Genomic DNA, 22,144 nt, shown 5'->3' with positions numbered 1-22,144 from the left:
CATACTAGAATGTATGCATTTTATATTTCGTTGTTAGTACGTGCCCCGGTGGAGATATGATGTACATGTACACAAGTGCAACAATGTATCGGCAATGGGTAACTTCAAATAACGTTATGCCCTATATCCTTCACTGCAAACGGTTGTGGCGGAGAGCCAGTCGGCCATGAAATATGACCTGTTATTTCATTTTGACATACAGTTGATAGTGTTCTCGGCAGGATAAAGCCAACGGATATTTTGCTGTATCCGTCGGTGTCATATACGGGTATCGATGCAAATTTGAGAGGTCATATGAAAATTTTAGGGACTACTTTCTGAGTGTAAATAAAGATGGCGTCAAGGGCCGGTGATCGTGCCCGGATTGACGGCCGTGGTTACGGTACTGTCAGTGCTTTGATCCATGAAAATTCGTGCCTCGATATGATAGATGGAGCAGATTACAAAGCGAAGATAGATATCCATTGGCTTACGAAGATACCAACAACAGTTTCCCGACCGACTGTCAGTGTTAGCGTGAGGACGGCATGTTAATGCACGTGCACAATCTCACGCGAACATTAAGCGTATTTGTTGTTCAAAACGTCAATAATTGAAATTTTCTGAGCTTGTGACGTCACGTATTACTACGCACATGTATATGTTTGCGACGTCATAGATATGAGGGCACATCACACAGAGTTTAGGTTCATAATCTATGGCAAATGAAATCGTATTTTTTTAAACTGTAAAGTGAGAATGACATTGTATGATAAATAGGTTACCATACTTGTGTTTTTTTACGATGGTTAATATTACGTATAGCCAAGGCTCGCTAAATACAATGTTTACTACTGATGTAGGAAATTAACCACCCGAAAACACACGAGTATGATAACCTATATATACTGCTTTTAACGCATGATCACAAACCGTGTGGGTTGATTCTTGTGATCGTACAAGGTTAAACTCTGTAACTACCTCTACATCTGTAGTGAGGTCAGTAAGGTATGTGCTAATCATGGGAGTAACAATCGACTTACGAAGGACAATCACCCTTTATCCTTTAGGCAATGGTAAACATAGATATAAATTTCACAAGTCAGCATTATTACTTGGCACAGTAAACTTCTACAAACGACTATTGATTTGAGAAACCCAAACTGATTAGAATAGGCAGGGATAGAGTGTTATGTTTCTCTCCTCGCTTCAAGGTCGTGTATATTTTCACATATGACATTATCCATTTCTGTCTATAGTGTTGGAAATAGGATTACAAATTCTACACAACAAAAGGTTGTTAACTGGAAACCTACAGTTCTCCCAACTGATCAGAATACATGCATCCATGTGTAACCTTTTATCAAACGTTGAGGTTAGTATGTTTTCTGGCGGAGCGGTCATTCACTCAGTCGCGTTTAAATCAGTACATCTATTCTTATGTACAGTTAAAAGGTCACAGGCACTGGGGTACTCTAGTCGAGTTCGTATGTATGCCAGGTTAACAAGAGCAGTTATTAAGAGAGGTGGTTTCTCAGCTGACAAGTATGCTTTCGCTTTTATGTATGTTATTCTGTGGACTTTACGTGTTCACAACACTGTGGGGTGACGCTGACATCTGATATTTTAAGAGGAATCCAAAGCAAAACGTTTCCTCAATGTAAATTTGCGTTGTTTCTTCACGTCAGAAAATGACGTAATATATGAATAGTAATATATGTGTTAGCTGAATTAGTGGTTAAAGTGTTGCCTCTTAACGCTGGTGTCTCCATTCAATGATATAAATGGTGTAAAGCACTCGTCTGTGTGGTATAAAGCACTAGTCAGTGTGGTATAAAGCACTAGTCAGCGTGATGTGATACGCTACACATAGTACTCCTGTTAATATTTCCGCTGCTTTTGGCGGTTGGGCCTTGGCCAGTCAAGTCGAACTTCCTGGTTCGATTCCCCTCAAAGGTATAATGTGAGAAGTCCATGACTCGTGTTCATTATATATGCTCGAATGTGCTGGGAGCGGCGTAAACGAAACCTACTTACTGGTTGTCATAGTAGTGTAACACAAGAATGTCCTCCCCGGTAGCAGTGATGAAGCCATATTGGAACAGACATCTCTGGCTTGACGAGTTCCATTAAGGCAATAGACAGGCAATACTTACAATTACATAAAATCGGTGGTAACGATAAGAGAGGTTTTCTACCAAAGCACATTTATGTTTAATGCTGAGTTATCTGTATACTTTATGTATTAAAATTAACACATGTGGTGGAGACATCCTAACATTTTGCATCAGCAAAAGAACGACTTTTTTACCTAGTAGTACTGCAGTACAGAGATGACATGCCTTTATGAAAATGGTTGCTGAACCATTTCATGACATGCTGTTACCCCGTTTGATCAAAGTTTGATCACCTGTTGAATCAAGCATGAAAAGGTATGCCAGTCACATTTGACATACACATCAATCGTCGTGATCAAGGATATATTCCTTGACATTAAGGGAATACCATTGACTGAAACACATATCATCGTTCACATAATGAACTCTGGATGTTACAGAACATTGTATGTAACTGGGATACGTCGACAAGTGTCAACCAAACAGCGAGTCTCTCTACCTGATCACATCAGTTTCCATGGGTTACTGAAAACACTTTTCATGATGGAATAGTGTGTCAGATGCAATTTACATGCATCTGCCGTATGTCGCTCGGTGGTTTCATTATAGAAATATATACTTTGCTTTACCAGTAGAATCTGTCCCGATGGCCAGAAGCTTGAAAGCAAGTTTAACTCTTCTTGGATAAAATCAATGAATGTGTCTTATGAAGGACAAAGAGAAAAAGTTCTGAAAACTTCAAATTTACTCAACGCGAAAACGACGGGTATTTCTTTTTACAGACGCTTCAGTTTATATGCCTTTGAAACTGGTTCACTGGGCCAGGGACTCCATGTATTCTTTTAACAAAATTCGTTTTAATGTTAAAACTCCCTCATATAATTATTAGACAATCTGCTTACGTTTTCACCAGTGAGCTGATTATTTCGGTTTGCAAACTACATGGATGAAATACTGCTCAATACGGCCTTAGGGTAGGTAGCCTGGTGGTTAAAGCGTTCGCTCGTCACGCCGAAGACTCGGGTTCAATGCGCACAACCTGTGAAACCCATTTCTGGTGTCCCCAGCAATGATTTTGCTGGAATATTGCTAAACGCGGCTGCGTAAAAAGAAAGTTACTCACCCATTCACTCCTTACGGCCTTAAACAATATTCGCTCACTCCCTTCTGGCCTAACGAGTAAGCCGTTACCAGAATAATACCGACACAAATTAAATCAGTGCATTGTAAGCTCATATTTCATGAGCATACAACATTGTCGGAGTACCATCACCAGCCAGTCTGATATATGCCATGCATACTTTGTTCTCGGAGAGCGCATAGCGTGACCACAAATGCCAGTGTATATGCCCCTGAAACGAAGACCTACACTGACGTGCAGCTGGATCAGCTTATTGACACTGACGTAGATAACTGCCCCATGTAGGTCAGTCAGGCTACTGATCCTCCCGATGCACTGGTACACATGTACTGTAGTTGCCAGAGGTCATCGTCTCGCGATCTCATTTTGCCGTGATGCTACTCAACCACAACATAACTATACATGAGAGATCGGATCATATGATACGAATACTCGAACATGGTATTTTGAAATACCAGGTACAATACATGTAGGTGATATTGCTGAACAAGGCAGAGATGTTGCTGAACAAGGTCGTCCCATTTTACGCTTCATCGCATCATCTGTAGGCTTATGTGTGTAGAATATATATTTCTGATAAAATAATTCGTCTGTCACCCCAGATTCCTTTTCTCGTTTGTATATACCATTCTAACGTTTTGAGATCACCACTGCAAAGACATCGTGCCCATCAGTTCAAATATAGAAGGACTATATGGCGTTAACAACACAATTACCAGGGATTAGACTAGGATGCATGATCCTAATAGAGATGCAAAAAAGAAAACATGCTTTCCCCAGGACATTTCTAAAGTGAAGTGCTTGCAACTTGCTGAAATCTTTCCGTCTAACCGCTATGTTGTTTACCTTCATTTTAATGGGTATCGGATCCTGACATTGTGCTTTGCGTCCATTCCTTGCAGATTACATTAGAGGCATGTATAACGGGACGAGAAACAGGCTCCGTATCACTCAACCGCATCACAGCTTCTTGAGCACTCGTCCACAGCATGCCAATGACCGCACGCCTGTGACCAATATAAAGTACTACGAGTAGTGAGGGGTTGCATATTGGTATAAGGGGATGGATTTTAAAATCCTCAAAACTTGATCCTTAGCAAACCTTTGAGTGTATACAGTCAAAGTGATAACTTCACACATAAACAACTTTCTAAAAGTGTGTTTTAAAGATTAGGTGTTGCATTTTCACAATTCATAGACGTCAGTCGGTGCAACATGAGAGTGCATCATAAGTGTCTTATGTGCATAAAACAGGAATGCATTTAGCATTTCTCTCTTCAATCATAAGGATTATAATATATCACCGCCTTCATGTAAAATATGTGTGACATACCTAACGATGATTGTATAGGTTTATGAAGTCGTACTAGCACTTTTCGATCAGGGTGACATGCTGTTTGCAAAGAACAGTGGCTGAGTATGGCTTTGCGCCTTTTTTAGCAATATGTCTGCTTTACCACGGCGGGGGACACTAGGAATGGGCTTCACACATTGTACCCATGTGGGGAATCGAACCGGGGTCTTAAGCGTGACGTGCGGACGCTTCAAACACTAGACTAGCTTCCCCATTGCCCCAGAGAACAGACGAGCGAGTGGTTGGTGTAAACAGCACAATCGGGTTAAGATAACACACTTTGTGATATGTCACAATGTACATCACAGCGACGACCATGTCTTTACAACATGCACGGGTTACACGGGTCCTATCCTGCCGCAGACATTTCGCGTTGGGAGGTGATGTACATCATCACGCACTGCACACAGGGCGTCCGCACGTACGCAGTGATGTCTTGGCACACTCTCACTCCCTCACTAAAACTCCCAATTACAAATACACACACATTCACACTGGCACACACTGACACGCACACACCTTCGTTGTACTGATCGACCCGAAACCCGAAGCCAGATAAAACAACCGGTAGTGCACTACCCGAATGGTTTGGGTTCCAGTCAGATTGTGAAAGCAGTCATTTCGTGAACTGACTAAAGTTTTCAGTCATTTCGTGAAACGACTAAGAGATCTTGTACCATATTTTATCTTTGTTGCAGTTGATTCAGAAATTCAAAGTTGAGTTGGAGCCCGATCACGAGGACCTGGAAGTCGAATACTTCACTTTCGTCTCCCCGACTCGACCAATCAGGTTCAAGTTCACCAGACGCTGAGATGTCACGCTGTTTCTGACTGGTGCTAGTAGTAATGCGATTGGCCAATGAGGACCAGGGCCTAGATTTTCGAAGCTCTCTTAGAGCTAAGATAGTCGTAAGTTCATGTTAATGTATGGCACTTACGAGAGTATCTTAGCGCTAAGAGCGCTTCGGAAATCTAGGCCCAGAGCTTTAGTTCTACACGACCAAGAACTGGTTTGGCAATCAGAGAAAGGTATTAGGCACCTGAACATGTATTCAAAGATATACCTGTGCATTACGTATACATGTACATATATGTCAATTTTAATACAATTGTGGAAATGCTTTTTCACCTTAATGTGCCATATTTTGTGTACAAATTTACACCGTACATATATTTTGTTTTGATACTGTGCTTTCTCCTTGCAGGTATACTGCACAGCAAAAGAAACGCAACTCTGCCTTTTTAGAAAGAAAAGATAAATATGAACACTAACTTTAATGAGATTTCATGTTTTCGAAAATTGGTTTTCTTTTGCTACTCAGTATATATTCGGTTAAGCTCATGTGTTTCCTTACGTTTTTGCTAAGTAAACATGTTTCCGTTACAAAAGACCTTGTGAAGGGAAACGTAACGAGCATACTGATGTTTTGTAAATGTGAACTAGTGCTGACAAGTTTATCTGCAAACATTCCAGACACGAGTACCTACTATACACAGCACACATGTCTGTACATGTTCAGCTGGTAATTAATTAGCATATATTTTCCTTACTTACATCTCTTGCAAACTAGAAGTGCCATTCTAAATATCTTTATCCTCAAATCTGGTATATATTCATTGCGTAGATTCAAGGATAAAGATATAGGGGGAAAACTCGTCTATCGACTACAAATACAGATAATACAGTCTAACCCCAAGATTTGTGAAGCCGATCTCTGGGCCCACCTGCACAAAGCGATCTTAGAGCTATAATGATTGTAATTCCATTCTCCAACACAGGCTTAAGATAGTTGTAGCGCTTAGATCGCTTTGTGCAAGTAGGCCCATGCCGTGACATTGCTAGAATGTTGCTAAAAGCGGCGTAAAACCACACTCACTCACTCAGTCACTCATTCATTGTCGATGATGTCCTGTTCTTCACCCTGTGTTATGTTTTCCACAGTGACTGCGCTAACACGTCGTAACATTTCATGTCCGCTTCATTTGATTCACTGGCGTCAAAATATATTTCACAAAAAGAGGAGCCAACGGACACAAGCATGCCTCACATTGAGCCCGGGCGCCAGCCACTTTGTGCTGACGAAAGTACAATTTTACGACCGCTTCATGTTTTTGACTTTCATAACATTGTTTTTGCAATACCGACACTATTAAGAACGTACCGCGGAGTTTTAGTCAGATATATTATTCCAAGGTGTATGTACTTTGACATGTATTTATTTCACTCTATGAGTGTTTCATAAAGGATGTTCTATGTAACCTGCCAACATTTTTGGGAATGTATACTACTCAAAATAACAAAAGAAACCCAATTATTGTAGATTACTGTTAATGTTTAATGTGGATGTTTATATGCTGAAGAATATTTTCTTAACCTTAATGTTTGTTGTATTGCATATGTTTGAGCTCTGTAAGAATTTAGAAGTCGAAATTCCTTCCTTTTTTGCCTTCCTTCCTTTAAAAAGATTTAAAACCTTTAGAAATCGTTATGAAAGTTATACGACCAGATGACTTTAATGACATCAAATACAACGGTCACTTGAACAACAGTTGATAGTATAGGATTTCATGTAATTATTTCTTTCTCTCTTTCGACTCATGCAGTTTTTTTTCTAAAACATGTTAGACAACCGCTTGGTATCACATACTTTCTAAACTGGCCCTTCTCATGCTTTGATTTAAACATTTGTTATCATTAGTGAAATTAACATAAACATTAATCATCTGTAGTCAAATGATATGTTTCGCTCAAAGGATATAACACGTAAGTGGTACACTTGGCAGTGAAAATGTAGGTTTATATCATTTTTTCCTGTTGGTTTACAACCCACAGTTTTCTTCCTTCCATAGAACATTCCAACCCACCGAAAGCCCCTCAACCAAAACCCTACCACCCACTTCCCCCACGTTTCAACATACACCCTGCAACCTGGAAACCACCACCCAAAACCCTACACCCCACGAGTCACACCCTACTCTATACACCCTACACGCTTTTACTAACACTCAGCAATCCACACCCTACTTCCAAAACCCTACACCCACCACATCCACCAAAGCACACTCAGTAACCACATCCAACCACCCCTGCAACAAATCCCCATCCAACTCTTTCTTATTTATAATCTCAATTATATGTTCTGTTACCGGAAAAAAACATTATATGATGTAGAGAATAATTCTTGTTAATTTAAAGGATTGTTGATTGTGTTACAGGTTCGTATTTAATTATGAATAATTATTGATTGTTGCCTTAAATGACAATTTCCTTGATGGAAAGCAATGGTTTGTTGAAATGTCTGGCACTGTTATCGAGGTGTGGTGATGAGAGGAGTGCGTTGTGTTTATGATTAGCTGTGAAGGGCTAACTCTGTTACAAACATTGTAAATAGTGTACTATAGAGGTGTCTTGACACTGTATCATTGTGGACTCCATGAGGATAGTTCTAACTCTCACAAACTAAACACAGATATACCCGCAACAGTCGTTTCTGTAATAATTCCTTTCTTCTCTCGTTTTTCATTTTGAGCATTGAAGCATGCACATACAATATAAAATTAATACACCAGTCATTTCGTATCTTTTGATATTCGGAAACAAAAACGAAATTTCGGTTCTGCAGAAATGGGATTCCGTACTGTCATATGCCACTGCTTGTGAAGGTCGTCCCGGTGAAAATTGAAACCTTGTAATTCTACAAACTTACAATTGTGTTTGAGATCAAACACTGCCTTTAGTATTCCAGACACATGTGGTCGTGGGTCGAATCCCGGTTAGATGCGATTAGGTTTCTACGTATGTCAGCCCGGTGTCACAGGTGCAAAACATCGAATACCTGCATCGCTTCGTGATGTAAGGAACAACGATATACCCAGAATATGAGCAGTTCACTCACTCACTCACTCACTCTCTCACATATGCGCATGCTTCTTGTATTCCGTCATTTTTTCCAGCATATATTATAATACCCATGGCGCTTAATTTTATTTCTTTCAAAAAGGAATCGTATCGTTCGTCTAATTAATTATATAATGCGTTAACCTTGGGCTCATTTTGCTTTTAAAGTATAAAACATTTGCATATATTTATGTGTGCCGCAATGCTTACCTTTACGACAGTATATACAGATACCATTTTTCATTTCTGATTTATTCTCGTTATGTAATTAACTGTTCATAACCTGCCATACATAAGAGATGTTAGTAAATTATGTATACTGGAAAATAGGCAGTGATATTGTTGGTGAATAAAACACTTGAATGTAGTTTGGATGCTTTGTTGTTTGTCTTTGTTCATACGTGTCGTATTATATTAGTAACGCGTTTTCAAAATTCAATACATACACGCACGCGCGCGCGCACGCACACACACACACACACACACACACACACACACACACACACACACGCACACTGTGTTTATCATTTGTGCATTTCACATTCATGTTTCAGCTACCGCGATTGTTAAAAAGACGCTCTGTCATCCCCCAACAATTCTTCATGTCTTAGGTACTTGTAGTTACACCGAGTCTCGCCAGCTGCAAACACTGGATTCGCATGACTATACACATATCAGCGTCTATATAGCAGATGAACTCTTCGACCTAAATTTAGCTCATGTCCATGTAGCCAGTTGGAACGGAGTTCATCACGTGAATTATTTAGAAAGGTAAGAGGAAGGCTGTTCAACCCGACAAACATCTTAACCGGTGATGCAAGAAAAAGTATTTCTGAATGTTGTGTGCAGCAAAGCTTACGGTGCCAGGGATTGTGTTGTAGATTTAACTGACTGATGGTAGCTACTTTTGACTAAACACAAGGCTGAAACGAAAACCGGAATACACAACCTGTTTAATGGACGGGCAAGATGATTGGATAACTTTCTATTTGCGTCCGAAGCTATTCAGGTGATAACGGTGCCCAAGTGTGGACGGATATGGGGTAGTGACTATATTGTAATGCTGGTATTGGCATACAGCCTGCGATACTAAACGGTTAGTGATGAGGATGTATTGCCAAAATATTGTGCACTAAAGCTGCGATAAGATACGAATCTGGTTATAAGGGTGGCGATACGAATACGCATCCCGATAGTGAAACCTTTACTTCTAACACCAACTGTAAAACACCGTGTCACTGTAAACACCTTCAGATAAAAACAAAAACAATGTTTAAATGAAATAAACTTTTAATTTGAAAAGAGTCGTATCAGGCACTTTTTTATAAAACGAGTACAAACAAATAAGTGAGTGAGTTAATATTTATCGTCACATCGGCAAGATAGCAGCCATATCGTGACGAGAACAAGTAATAATGACATTGCAGAATGAATGAATATCAGAAACTAAAACCCTGTTCACGAAGAACAGTAAAACCACTAATATAATATTATATCGCAGATATCCGTATAAGACTAGTAATTAAATCTAAAACGGTTTAACTATAGAGGACAACACAATATAAAAATGGACTATAGATTGCCAGCAACTGAAGGTAGATCACCATACTAGGGACCATGGGGACTTACATTACATTTGCTACCTTCATGGACCCCAGCTGGATTTACACTACTCTTTCGGTCGTTAGCGATTTAGGTACATCTAGCCATATACACTGGCCCAAAAAAGAAACGCATAGGTGAAAATCCAATGTTATGAGAGATGATTTATTAACTTAAATTGCACAAAAAGTAATGGAACTTGAGCAATGATAATTCACACGGGTATTAACAAATGTGTGTCAAGACATATACAATCATTCACAGTGGTATTAAGCGTCTCTATTTTCCATGGCATAGTGAGAAAGTCAGTATCTGGTGTGACCACCACGGGCATCAATCACTGCTCTGCATCGCCTGGGCATTGACTGTATAAGACGTCGTATCCACCTTTGTGGGATTCTTCTCCACTCATGTCGCAACGCATTCACCAACTGTAGACGTGTCTGTGGCTGCGGCTGTCGACGTCGTAACCGTTTACCCAATTGGTCCCATAAATGTTCAATTGGGTTCAAATCCGGCGATTTTGAGGGCCATGGAAGAACTGTAATGTTGTTGTTGGCAAGGAAACCCGTGGTAATGCGTGCTGTGTGCGGTCTTGCATTGTCGTGCTGGAAAATTTCCCTTCTAGCGTCAATTGTAGGAACAACATGACGGTTCAGAATTTCATCCCGGTAGCGTACAGCATTGAGATTCCCTTGCACATGCACCAACTGTGTCCTGCCGTTCATAGATATGCCTCCCCACATCATTACACCTCCACCACCGTGTCTGTTGACCTCACGAACGCACTGTCGAGCATATCTCTCATTTCGACGTCTGTAAACACGCATCCTTCCATCATGTCTGTACAGCAGAAAACGTGACTCATCGCTGAACCAGATCCTCCTCCAATTCAAGAGGTTCCATGCCCGAACGTTCCTGCACCACTGAAGACGTGCACGACGGTGATGGGGATGCAGAACAGGTCCTGCATGAGGTCGCATAGGTCGAATTCCATGCTCTCTTAGGCGATTCCTGATGGTTTGTGGAGAGACTCTACGCAGGACAGGAACGTGATCAGCGGTATACGTAGCAGTGACGGCCCGATTACGCAGATGAAGCACCCGGATGTAGCGGTCTTGTGCTGGAGTTGTCACCCTTGGTCTCCCACTCCTTGGACGGTCTCTGGTCGAGTTGTGTTGCGTGTATCGTTGCCAGAGACGGGAAATCGTGCTCTGCCTCACATTCAGACGTCTGGCAACTGATGACTGACTTTCCCCAGCTTCCAGACGTCCAATGGCTCTATTTCTGTTTTCTTCATTTAACCTTGGCATTTTTCGCGTCGCATAGAAAGAAATTCGAAGAATGAATCGCAACAGGACCTGTCCCCTTTTATAGCCATCATAATCAAGATTGAGATCCTGCATTTGCACGTGCATAATGCTTTCAGATTTTCCCACGTGCAGATTATACAAAGCGTTTTCAAGGTGCTGTGGTGTGGCGAATAATCACCAGAGGTTGTGTTTGTTTGTCTGTTTTGGTTGTATTGACTATAAAAACACTTAATATTTACATTAATTGTCATTCCATTCCATATTTTCCGAAAAAATCTACTTTAAAAATGAGATTTCAGCTATGCGTTTCTTTTTTGGGTCAGTTTGTATTTACTATGAATGTTTGTTGACTTACGTTCCCTCTCAGGGGGCAATATCTTTGTAGTACTTTAACCCCCCTCGAGGATACAGCCACTAACAATCTTAGTTATCAATTTAAACTTCCAATCCTTACAATATTTATCTATCTACAAGTCTGTTATCAAATTTACTTTTTTTTAAATGGAAAAATTAAACGTGAACTTTTGTTACTAAAACGATCCTTCATAGTTCATGATTTGAAATCTTTATCTCTTGTGATGGAATATTCGACATGCTTCACCGTGATTTACAAACAAATAAAACACAATAGTGTTATAAACAGTAAACAGACCAATACATCGTTAATACCTGTATGGTGCTGAATGCTGTCACTGCAGCCGCATAATAGAACGAAAGTTATGCTGATATTGAAAACGGTATATCTTGATTCGGCAATATGCAAAGTTCAATATCGATGTATCGTTGTCTATATGAAGTATGATATCGGGATATGTAACGATGTAAAACTTTGTATCGATTCACTGTACAGGCCCATGGATCGATTGATCGACGCGTATCGATGAATCGCCACACCACTAGTGTATTGTGTTGTGAAGAAGGAGGTGTTTATTGTCCTTGTATCTGTGTAGTACGTGCATATACCTGTGGCAGATACATCATATAGTATTCCTTTAACACTGAATATTTGTGTATTTACAGTCTCTTTTAGAGTGGCGGGATGTCATTACTTATTTGTCCTAATGACTGTTTTCTTCTGTCAACAGGTATGGACATTTTGAAACTGACGATACTCATCATAACAAAGGTCTATATAGTCAATATTATTCTAGTTTTACTTTGTAGTTACGAAGGGTCAGCACATTATAATTAAGAAGTCCCGAATCCATCCAAGCTGATTGGATCATTGGAACTCTTGCCCTCCATTTCTAATTCTAGTCTGCACTTCACATCACTCTTTTCACCGGCGAGGCCCTTGTCGTATTTGTGTCCAGGGTGATTATAGGTCTAACTTGAGCTCAGTCTTGAATATCCGGGGCAACGTCTGATTTCTCCAGCTTCCATTTCTACTGTATACGTCTCTTCTTTGGTCTTTTGGCCACTTCTCTAAAGTTGCTTTTTAACCCGTCCTCCTCATGCACTGTTCACGAACTCTGATGAGGCGAGGTTTACACATTAATACGCATGGAACGTATGTTCTCAGTCCTTAACCAGTGTTCTGGATTGTGTTATATTCACTCACTATCTCACGTGCAAGTCTCGTGAGGCGCTACTTCTGTACTGTGAAGGTTCCTTCGCGTTTCCCAACTTCATAATGAGAATAAATACAAATTTATTATGCGAGATTCGACAAAATAGATGTGAGTTTAGTATGAGTTTAGTTTTACATCGCACTCAGCAGTGTTCCAGCTATATGGCGGACAAAACAGGAGTGGAATAAGAAGAGGCAATACCGAAACACATACCCCATACAACACACCACATACTAGTACCTCATACCGACACACCACATACCACATATGTTCGCTGAGTTGTTGGCAAAAAAATGTTATTTAGTAACTCAATGAAACAGTTCTATCATTTATTCATTTCATGATATTATGGAATACATTTTACAATATTTATTTTAGCATTAATCATATGCCCCCAACTTCTATGTAGGAGGAACATACTCCACGCTGTGAGACCGAAATTCCACACATTCAAATGGTAACTACAACATGGTTTACACATATATAACACTAAAGTTGAAATTTGGTAGCGGTTTACTAGTAACCTGAATCAAAAACAAAAGCACTTGAATATCAACGAAACGAATCACGCTACCAATCGGATTGTCACCCTGGTTAGAACTGATCCGGGTTAGAATTCCATCTTCAGAAACCCATGCTTGTCGTAAGTGGCGACAAGCGGGATCGGGTGTTCAGACTCGCTGACTTACAATTGCATAGACGGATGCTCATAATGCTAATCCCTGGATTGTCTGGTCCAGGTTCCATTTCTGGCTCAAACTATAGAAATTGACATCTGCAAAACTTTCCTCCTTATGTGTATCACTTCTATATGACATTAGGACGGTGTGGTATAGCCTAATGGTTAAAACGTTCGCTCATCACACTGAAGACTTGGGTTTATTTCCCCACATGGTTATAGTGTATGAAACCCATGAAGATCCGGAGTTGACTAGGCCTTCAACATCCCATGCTTGCCACAAAAGGCGACTATGCTTGTCGTAAGAGGCGATTAACGGGATCGGGTGGTCAGGCTCTCTGACTTGGTTAACACCATCGGTTCCCAGTTGCGTAGATCGATGCTCATGCTGTTGATCACTGGTTTGTCTGGTTCAAATTATTACAGGCCCCAGCTACATAGCTTGAATATTACTTAGTGTGGCGTAACACTCACACACCCACTTCAATGGCTCAAACCCATTTCCAGTGTCCCCCGCCGTGAAAGTACTGAAAGCGACATAAAACCATACTAACATACATACATGCTCTGAATGCCATTTAAAGAACTTTTGGAGGACTGTTGGACTTAAATGACAACAAACATTACATTTTAACGAACAGACGTTGATTTCACACATTGAGATATGCTATCAATGAACATTCCACGGTTGCTTCTTTACAGGGGCGACGTCGTGCAACACAAGTTGACATTCAGGCTGTATTCACTGTAACCAGCTCAAATAACATTGTAGTACAATCCGGAGATGATTCACTTACTTATTGTAGCCGTGTTCGTGGCAGGTACGGTACTAATTTGGGTTTTTTGTTAACATTGCACTTTGTTTGAGGGGTTTTTGCAAACCAATAACAGCTCCTGCAATAACAGTTTCAAATTTAATGTTGGTTAGTGAATAATATTTTGCGTCTCAAGCAGCTGAAAGGTAAACTAAACAGCTGTAACAGATTGTGGGTAATTGGTCTAGAGCAACGGAGTAGGACATTTAAATATACTGAGTCAAAAAAAGAAACTTCACAAAATGTGATTTTTGGAAATAATGAATATTTTTTCTCTCATAATACATCTATGTACATGTATCCGAAATGGATCCTTATCTTTCCACTCTAGAAAAATGTTAGCAAAACCCACTCAAACCAATCCATTCGTCGTTCAAATGACGTTAGTGCCAGATCAGGTTTTTGCACGTGCAGTCTATCACGTGATCTTCGCATCGAAGTTTTCTTCATTTGTACGCGTTTGCATTGACCTCAAGAATTGAAAAAAAACACTTTTTAAACCACAGTTCTAATTGTACTTTAATTGTACGATTGGCAAATGCGCATCGTAAACGCGCCGTTGGCATGTTGCAAGCGGGAAGATCAGTTATTGACGTCGCAAGAGCAATGGGATGCAGCCGTCGAACTGGGTATGACTTGGGAGGTCGTCTACAACAAACTGGCAACATGGTCGTGGTAGTCCACGTGTGACCTAACGAACAGAAGACTGTCAAATCGTCCCACGTCACCTACGTTACAGATTTCTGCAGGCTACACGAACCAGGGATGAGGTGTTTAGAGGGCGACTGTCCTCACAGACCATTCGAAATCGGTTGCCATTCTCAACGTCCATATCGTGGGCCAATACTGACACCTTTTCATCAACGTCAACTTCTGCTGTGGGCCCAACGTCACCTCCGATGGACCCAGAGAGACTGGAATCCAGTCGTCTTTAGCGATGAATCCAGGTTTACTCTCACATTCGCGGACGGCAGGCACAGAGTCTGGTGACGACGTCGTGAACGGTATGCCCAATGTTGTGTACAGGAAGTCGGCAGATTCCGAGGCGGAAGTTGCACGGTGTGGGGTTCTTTCTGTGGGATCCAACCGTTCCCGACTTCAGGTCATCCGTGGAAACCTCACAGCTGCTGCTTACCGCGACCAGGTGCTCACCACTGAACTTGTTCCTTTCATGGCCTCTCATGGCCCTGGTCTACAGTTCCAGCATGATAATGCTCGACCGCATACCGCGATGTTGACACGAAATTTCTTTCAAAACGCTGGAATCAACGCCAGGGACTGGCCACCAAGATCCCCTGACCTTAATCTAACACAGCACGTCTGGGATTTACTTGGGAGAAGGCATCGTGGTCTTAAGAACCAACCTCAGAATTTGCAGGAACTTGGCGCTGCCTTGCAAGAGCAATGGTGCAGAATCCCCAAGCACATCACACAGATCTCAGCAATAAAATAATAACAATTTAATCATCTCACCATCTCTTGTCCTTTTATAGTGCACTGAAGCAAGACTGTGAAGTTTCTTTTTTTGACTCAGTATACCAGCATGTGACATAATTCGTATACACATCGGTTTTGTTAAAGTGGATATGCATTGAAACATCTTTCAGACATACTACGCAGAAATATGTCAGGTTGCAATGCTGCTTATGAGTTGATCTGTCCAAGGTTTACACATGACTCATTCAAGACACGATAAAGGACACCAAAGTCCACACTGCAATGCAATCTGCGGACACGTATTGGGGACATGGAGGATATTGGGAGGATACACATCTGTATTTTCATCTCTGTTTTACGTACGAGGATATTAAATCTCTTTTGAGCAAAAGCCCAAAGGCACAGGATAATCGTCTCTGAACAGTATTTGAAGGGGTTACTGACATAACAGAGAATATTTCAGCATCCTGGATGTATTTTATCCCAATAAAGAAACGCACAGGCGATTTGTATTTTTAAAGAAATCTATGAATAACGTATTGTCTTGAAAGAATCGTCAAAATATATAACAAAAGTGTTGATAACTTGCTTTCACACAGCTGCACAAGTAAAACATCGATTTCATCTGAATATTTTGATTTTGAAGAGATTTCTTACAAGGATTAGGAAGGCATTGCCACAAAGCAAAAGAACTCGTTGCAACGAAACAGGTATAACAAATGACCGTCCCCGTGCATCCTGACCTCGAGTTACCACTGCAGCCCAAGATCGGTACATCCGGGTACTACAGTTACATGATCGTACTGCCACGGGTGAGAGAACGGCAGCCACGGTGCCTGGACTTCAGAGGATATCCGGTTAAACTGTTTGGAACAGATTGAAAGACGTTGGTCTGTGAGCCAGGAAACCCGACGTCGGGGTAATGCTACGTCGTCACCATCGCGCTCAAAGTCTCCGTTATCTTAAAATACCCACTTGGTTGTTTAGACATTACCTTCTTCTAAACTGGTTTAAAATTTCAGGCAGCATAGTCTATCTGTGGACGAGTCCTACAAGTCTGAAAATATACATTGTCAACATGTTTGCAACAATGTTCTCGCCTATGCGTTCCTTTTTTTCTTTTTTTTATTGATTTTTTGTAAGAGTTTATTGGGAGCCTGTCTGGACAGGTGCATGGCTATCGCTTGATGCACTCAAAATGCACCCTTCAGGACTAGTTGTCAAACAGTCAACTGTGCGAATGTAACAAAGGCTGGTGGGTCCTCAGGGTGTGGAGATACATCGTAGTAGAGGGAGGCTCCGGAGACGTACATATTCAACAAACGGTTGCAGTGGCATTTTGAATCTAATTACAAACTAACATCTGGATGGATTTTCCCTCAAAATCATTTGGTTGGAAGCTGCCAAAAGCAACAGTGACCCAAAGATTATTGTCGGGCAGTAATTAAATGTTATCATAGATGTTAATGGATTTTCTGTATATATGCCTGGTGACCTGGGGACTGAAAATCGAACAGTTGCCGTTTCACAGAAATCCCTGAGAGTAACTACGCGTGATCGTCTTCTGCACTTCTCTGCAACTTCTCTGGAACAGGTCAGCATGATCAAAGAATTGAGTGTTGCTTGGACATTCTGCGAAGACAGAATATACAGTTTTAGATGAATCGGTTTGAAGAGATTATATGACATACTGGACAAATGTTTCAGTCAGTTCTGATTTCTCCACATCCTGAACGTAAGCAGATGTCATGTGATATTCAAACTCTTCAAGGTATGATCTTGGAAATGTGCATCTTTCATCTGACGAAATTGGAAATGATTGCAAGTTGACAAAATCATTAACGGTATTGTCTCGTTGTATTGGGAAAGGCATTGCTATCAGAGTTACTCGTCTTTGTCTTCTATATCAGTAATAGCTATGGTTCTGTCCTGACCACTGTAACTGGTTCTATATGAAGTCCTATACATCCAGGATGTCAGCACAGGTCTTCCTCCGAAATAATCTGAGATATGCCAGTAACCTTTTCAAATGCTGTTCAAAGATGGTTATCCTGTGCCTTTGGGGTTTTGGTCAAGAGAGATTTAATCCAGAGGTAGGTAAAACTGAGATGAAAATGCATACGCATTATATCCGACCCGACATCCCCTACGTCCGCAATACGTGTCCGCAGATGTGAATTATGTGGTATCTGCAGTGTGGACTTTCATGTCATGTATCGTGTCTTGAATGAATCATCCCGTGCGCAATGGTTAAAGCGTCCGAGATGATTCCCCGGGTACACTGGGTGAATCGTATGCACACTATATTACATCGTGTGCACAATTAAGTGTGGTGCTAACCAACCTAAAAATATGATCCGAGCCAACCTGGATTCGAAAAATGTATTATTCATAGGTTTCTGGCGGTCAGCTCTGCATTCTGAATAATGTACTGAAAGGTAAAAGAAACGTCGTAATATGGCAGTAGCTATGGCTGGGTTAACGAGAGGTGTTGATTGTCGATATGACAATCCTGGCGACGTGTTGTTACACGGGGTCGACCACTACGTTGTACGGTCATAAGGGCTGTCGGTGGCGTTATATCGCTGTCTGGGACGCTTTATTTTCGCACACTGCAATTGAAGTCATTAGCAATGGCTCGAGCACTTTGACCAGGGTCAAGACGTCTAGAGGCTTGTCTTCGTTGATAGCTTGTTGTGCTCAGAAGACAATTGTGTGATAGCCATTCAAGTCAGCAATTTATGTCTGCATGCATGCGTCTCTATTTCAATGTTGTGTTTGTGCGAGCTCTTCCCTTTCCACAAACAAAACCACAGTCTCGAACAATACTTTTCGTGTATACCTCAAACTTGACATCCGGTGTATCTTTAAAATGAAATAGTCCATTGGTACTTAAACGTCATTTCCAAAATTAATATTATTTCTTTTACATATCAGTATATCACAGGCACTCCCTCCACCCCATCAACACCAAGCCCACGTTAGAAAGTGATAAAATGGTGGAAAGGTAAAGATTACTAGTACGTTATGTTTGTAGGGTCCAGTGGCGCCCTACAGTTTGCCTCCTACTAACAGGACCATATGGTTCTAAGGAGAGGTCCTCAACGGGCCGTCATCTGGGGACATGCCAACAAAATAGGGGACACTGTCACAGTTGACACCATAGGTCACGGATCGGGCACAGGAACTGTCACCAAAGATGTTACAGGACATGGGACGTGGAAGGTCAAGCTGCCCGCAATGACGTCCAAAGGCCCTTTTACTGTGTCCGCTTCTTCGAGCGAGGGGTCAGTGACTATCAAGGATGTCCTCTTCAGAGAGGTATCCAACTAAAGGTATCCAGAAATCCTTACTAGTCAAGATTGGACTGTGATACGACCTAAATGCCTTTTATATTTAAGTAGATAAGTACTCTAATGTTAGTCGTCGGAAGGTGAGAATATTTAGTCGTTACATATTTACTAGATATACGACAAGGTATTAAATATTTTCTTTAGCAGGTATTAGCACTTTTTCTGCTGTGTGCCGGTGAGTATTTCTACCCTGACAGAAAGTACCCTATTGGTCTGATCGAATCCGACTGGGGAGGGACGCCCATCGAAGCCTGGTCGTCTCCTGATGCTCTATCAGCATGTCACAATCATACAAAACGGTAAGCATTACATCCCTTTATAATCATCTCTTGTCTTTGAGTCTTAAATGTTTAAATTTTATGATTAATTTGCATGTGTCTCGAAATTATTTGAAATTCCTTTACGTGACAAACTAAATAGTGTCAACATGTTTCACAGAGGTCCACGTGCGGCCACTGTTCTGTGGAACTCAATGATCAATCCTCTCCTAGACATCACCATATATGGAGCTATATGGTACCAATTCGCAAGGTATCCACCCAATAGCTGAATATATCCTTTCTGAAAATGATAATAGTATGCGGATATACCATGTACTGTTGTTTATCGTAATTATACTTTCAATACCCTTTTACCCTGTTTGATAAAGTTTACTTGGTGTACAGTAACCGCCTACATCATACAGATGGGCCCACTTGCACAAAGCGATCTTAGCGCTACGACTGTCTTAAGCCTGTGTTGGAGAATGGGAATTACAATCATCATAATTCTAAGATCGCTTTGTGCGAGTGGGCCCATAACGTTAACAGATTTCATGACTAATGTATTATTCTAGTAACTCTTCATCTTCGATCTATCTATTTTTACTGTATGATGATGATGTTTCCTGACATTGCCATTCCAGGTGAAGGAAACCGTGATCGTGCAGATCTATATTCATCTCAGTTCCCTGCATTGATCAACGACTGGCGACAGAAGTTTCACAAGGCTTCTTTGGGAGAAACCAGCGACACATTCCCGTTTGGTTTCGTCCAGGTGTGATGTTATGAGGACTAATGTACAGTCCTGTTTACGTACATTATGTTTGTTTTGGCCATAAGACCTATTCCACAGTGGTCATAAAACGTGCGACACAATTAACAGAGCATTTAGTGGTTTGCTAAACTTCTAAACTTAAACATGTTTCAACAATAAAGAGCTAGCTTAAACAGCACTTAGTCACAATGTGTAGTAATTAAGAACATGAACATTACACTGATGGATGTTTAAAGGTAAATGACTTATACCAGGTTGTGTATAAATATCATTGTTCTAGTTACATATTGATTAATTAGTTAACCAATGTATAATAACTGAACTGATGTATCACTGGGAAATATATTATAGGGCGGCTATATGATGAAATATAAAACACAATAAGTTGAATGTTGGTGAAATATACAACACGCATTCAATTTGATCTTAGACTCTGCATGATATATCAGCTGTGATACTATATGTAACATATGTTTGATAAGACCTATATGTAATATCTGTCAGATAATACACGATGTATAACACGGTTGGTTGGACCTGACTATATTATACTGTGTCGGATGTGCTATATACAACATGATATGTCAGATGTGATACTAAGTGCACGTGGTGTGTTGGGTGTACTGCTGTATAACGAAGCAGTATAATTTATCGGATGTTTAGGGTTTTTTGCAATATACAACATGGCATATTACAGGGGGCGATATTAACAATATATGTCAGATGTATTTCCAATATATAAAATATGCTGGCTGTAATGCGTTATTATTTATAGAACATGATACATTAGATGTAATGCAACATACATTAAGATATGTTTGGACATGATGCAATATACAGCATAATAGGCCAGATATAGGGATAGAGACAATATGATATGTCACACATGACTCATTCAGCTGATGTTTATGATGTAAGTTGTTAAGATACGTACTTTTTTACAAACCAGCAACACTGGCCGCACTTAAAAAATGGCCTAGACTGGTAATCAAACCTCCAAACTGTGTCCGGTGGAATGTCTCCAGCTACCTACAATGCTAGTAAGAACATCAAAGAGTCCTTGCATCAATACATCTTTAAGAGTAAATGATTTGATAATTTTGTCTAGACCAACTTGTGTACACAATGAAATACATCGGCACGCTCAAGGTTCATAAGCACGTACAATGCACATATATCATCTGATTTGTTGTTTTTGTGTAACCAGTTCTTGTGCAGTGTATTTATGTGATATGTGTACCGGTGAGGTATTAATAAAAGAAAAGTATTGCAAGTTTATCAAAAGAGCTATTTTATAATAAATTATGTTTATACCAACTGTGGGTGTTGATACAATGTGAGCTGGCTGAGGAGGGCCTTTGCTCCTTTACACTGTCGAAAACACTCTTACGTGTTGAAAATAAACTATTGTGAGGTAAATTGTAATCCCTTGTGTTACACCATAACAAACCATATGCGAAAACGTCGACGAGTATTTTTGCAAGCTGTATTCCGTCAAACCCTTTTGCCCCAAGTTGCATTATAAAGAGAGAAGGCAGTACTTGTCGCAGAACAAGTCTGTTGCTAGAAAACCTTATCGGTCTGGTACGAAACTGGTATTATATCAATGTCGTTTTGCGTTACAGAATTACACCGATTAAGCACAAGATACAAAACTGGTGTAACCAGTGAGCCAGATGAATTGTGAATCATTTTACGACCTCATCAAACAGGTACAGTCTTGGTGTTTTTAGTTAAGGAATGCTGCCTAAACATCGACATAAAATATAGAAATTCGGTGTTATTAAAGTTTCCAATTAAAATTTATTTGCAAATACCATTTTCGTAAGAAACAAGGAATAATATTATTG

The 22,144-nt window shown here is 40.5% G+C and overlaps 1 protein-coding gene across 3 annotated transcripts in view; it reads left to right on the top strand.

Moving 5' to 3' along the window:
- Positions 1 to 8,856, top strand: part of LOC137287515 (probable cytochrome P450 CYP44) — a 61,964-nt gene extending 53,108 nt beyond the window's left edge. For all 3 annotated transcript variants that reach the window (XM_067819852.1, XM_067819853.1, XM_067819854.1), the window contains exon 10: positions 5,290 to 8,856. In XM_067819852.1, the coding sequence (XP_067675953.1) occupies positions 5,290 to 5,403 (114 nt within the window). In that variant the 3' untranslated portion in view covers positions 5,404 to 8,856. The remainder of the gene's footprint in view (positions 1 to 5,289) is intronic.
- The last annotated feature ends 13,288 nt before the right edge of the window (positions 8,857 to 22,144 follow it).

This window comes from Haliotis asinina, chromosome 6 (assembly GCF_037392515.1).
Source record: "Haliotis asinina isolate JCU_RB_2024 chromosome 6, JCU_Hal_asi_v2, whole genome shotgun sequence".
Lineage (NCBI taxonomy): Eukaryota > Metazoa > Mollusca > Gastropoda > Lepetellida > Haliotidae > Haliotis > Haliotis asinina.
This window is presented reverse-complemented; position numbering and strand designations above follow the sequence as displayed.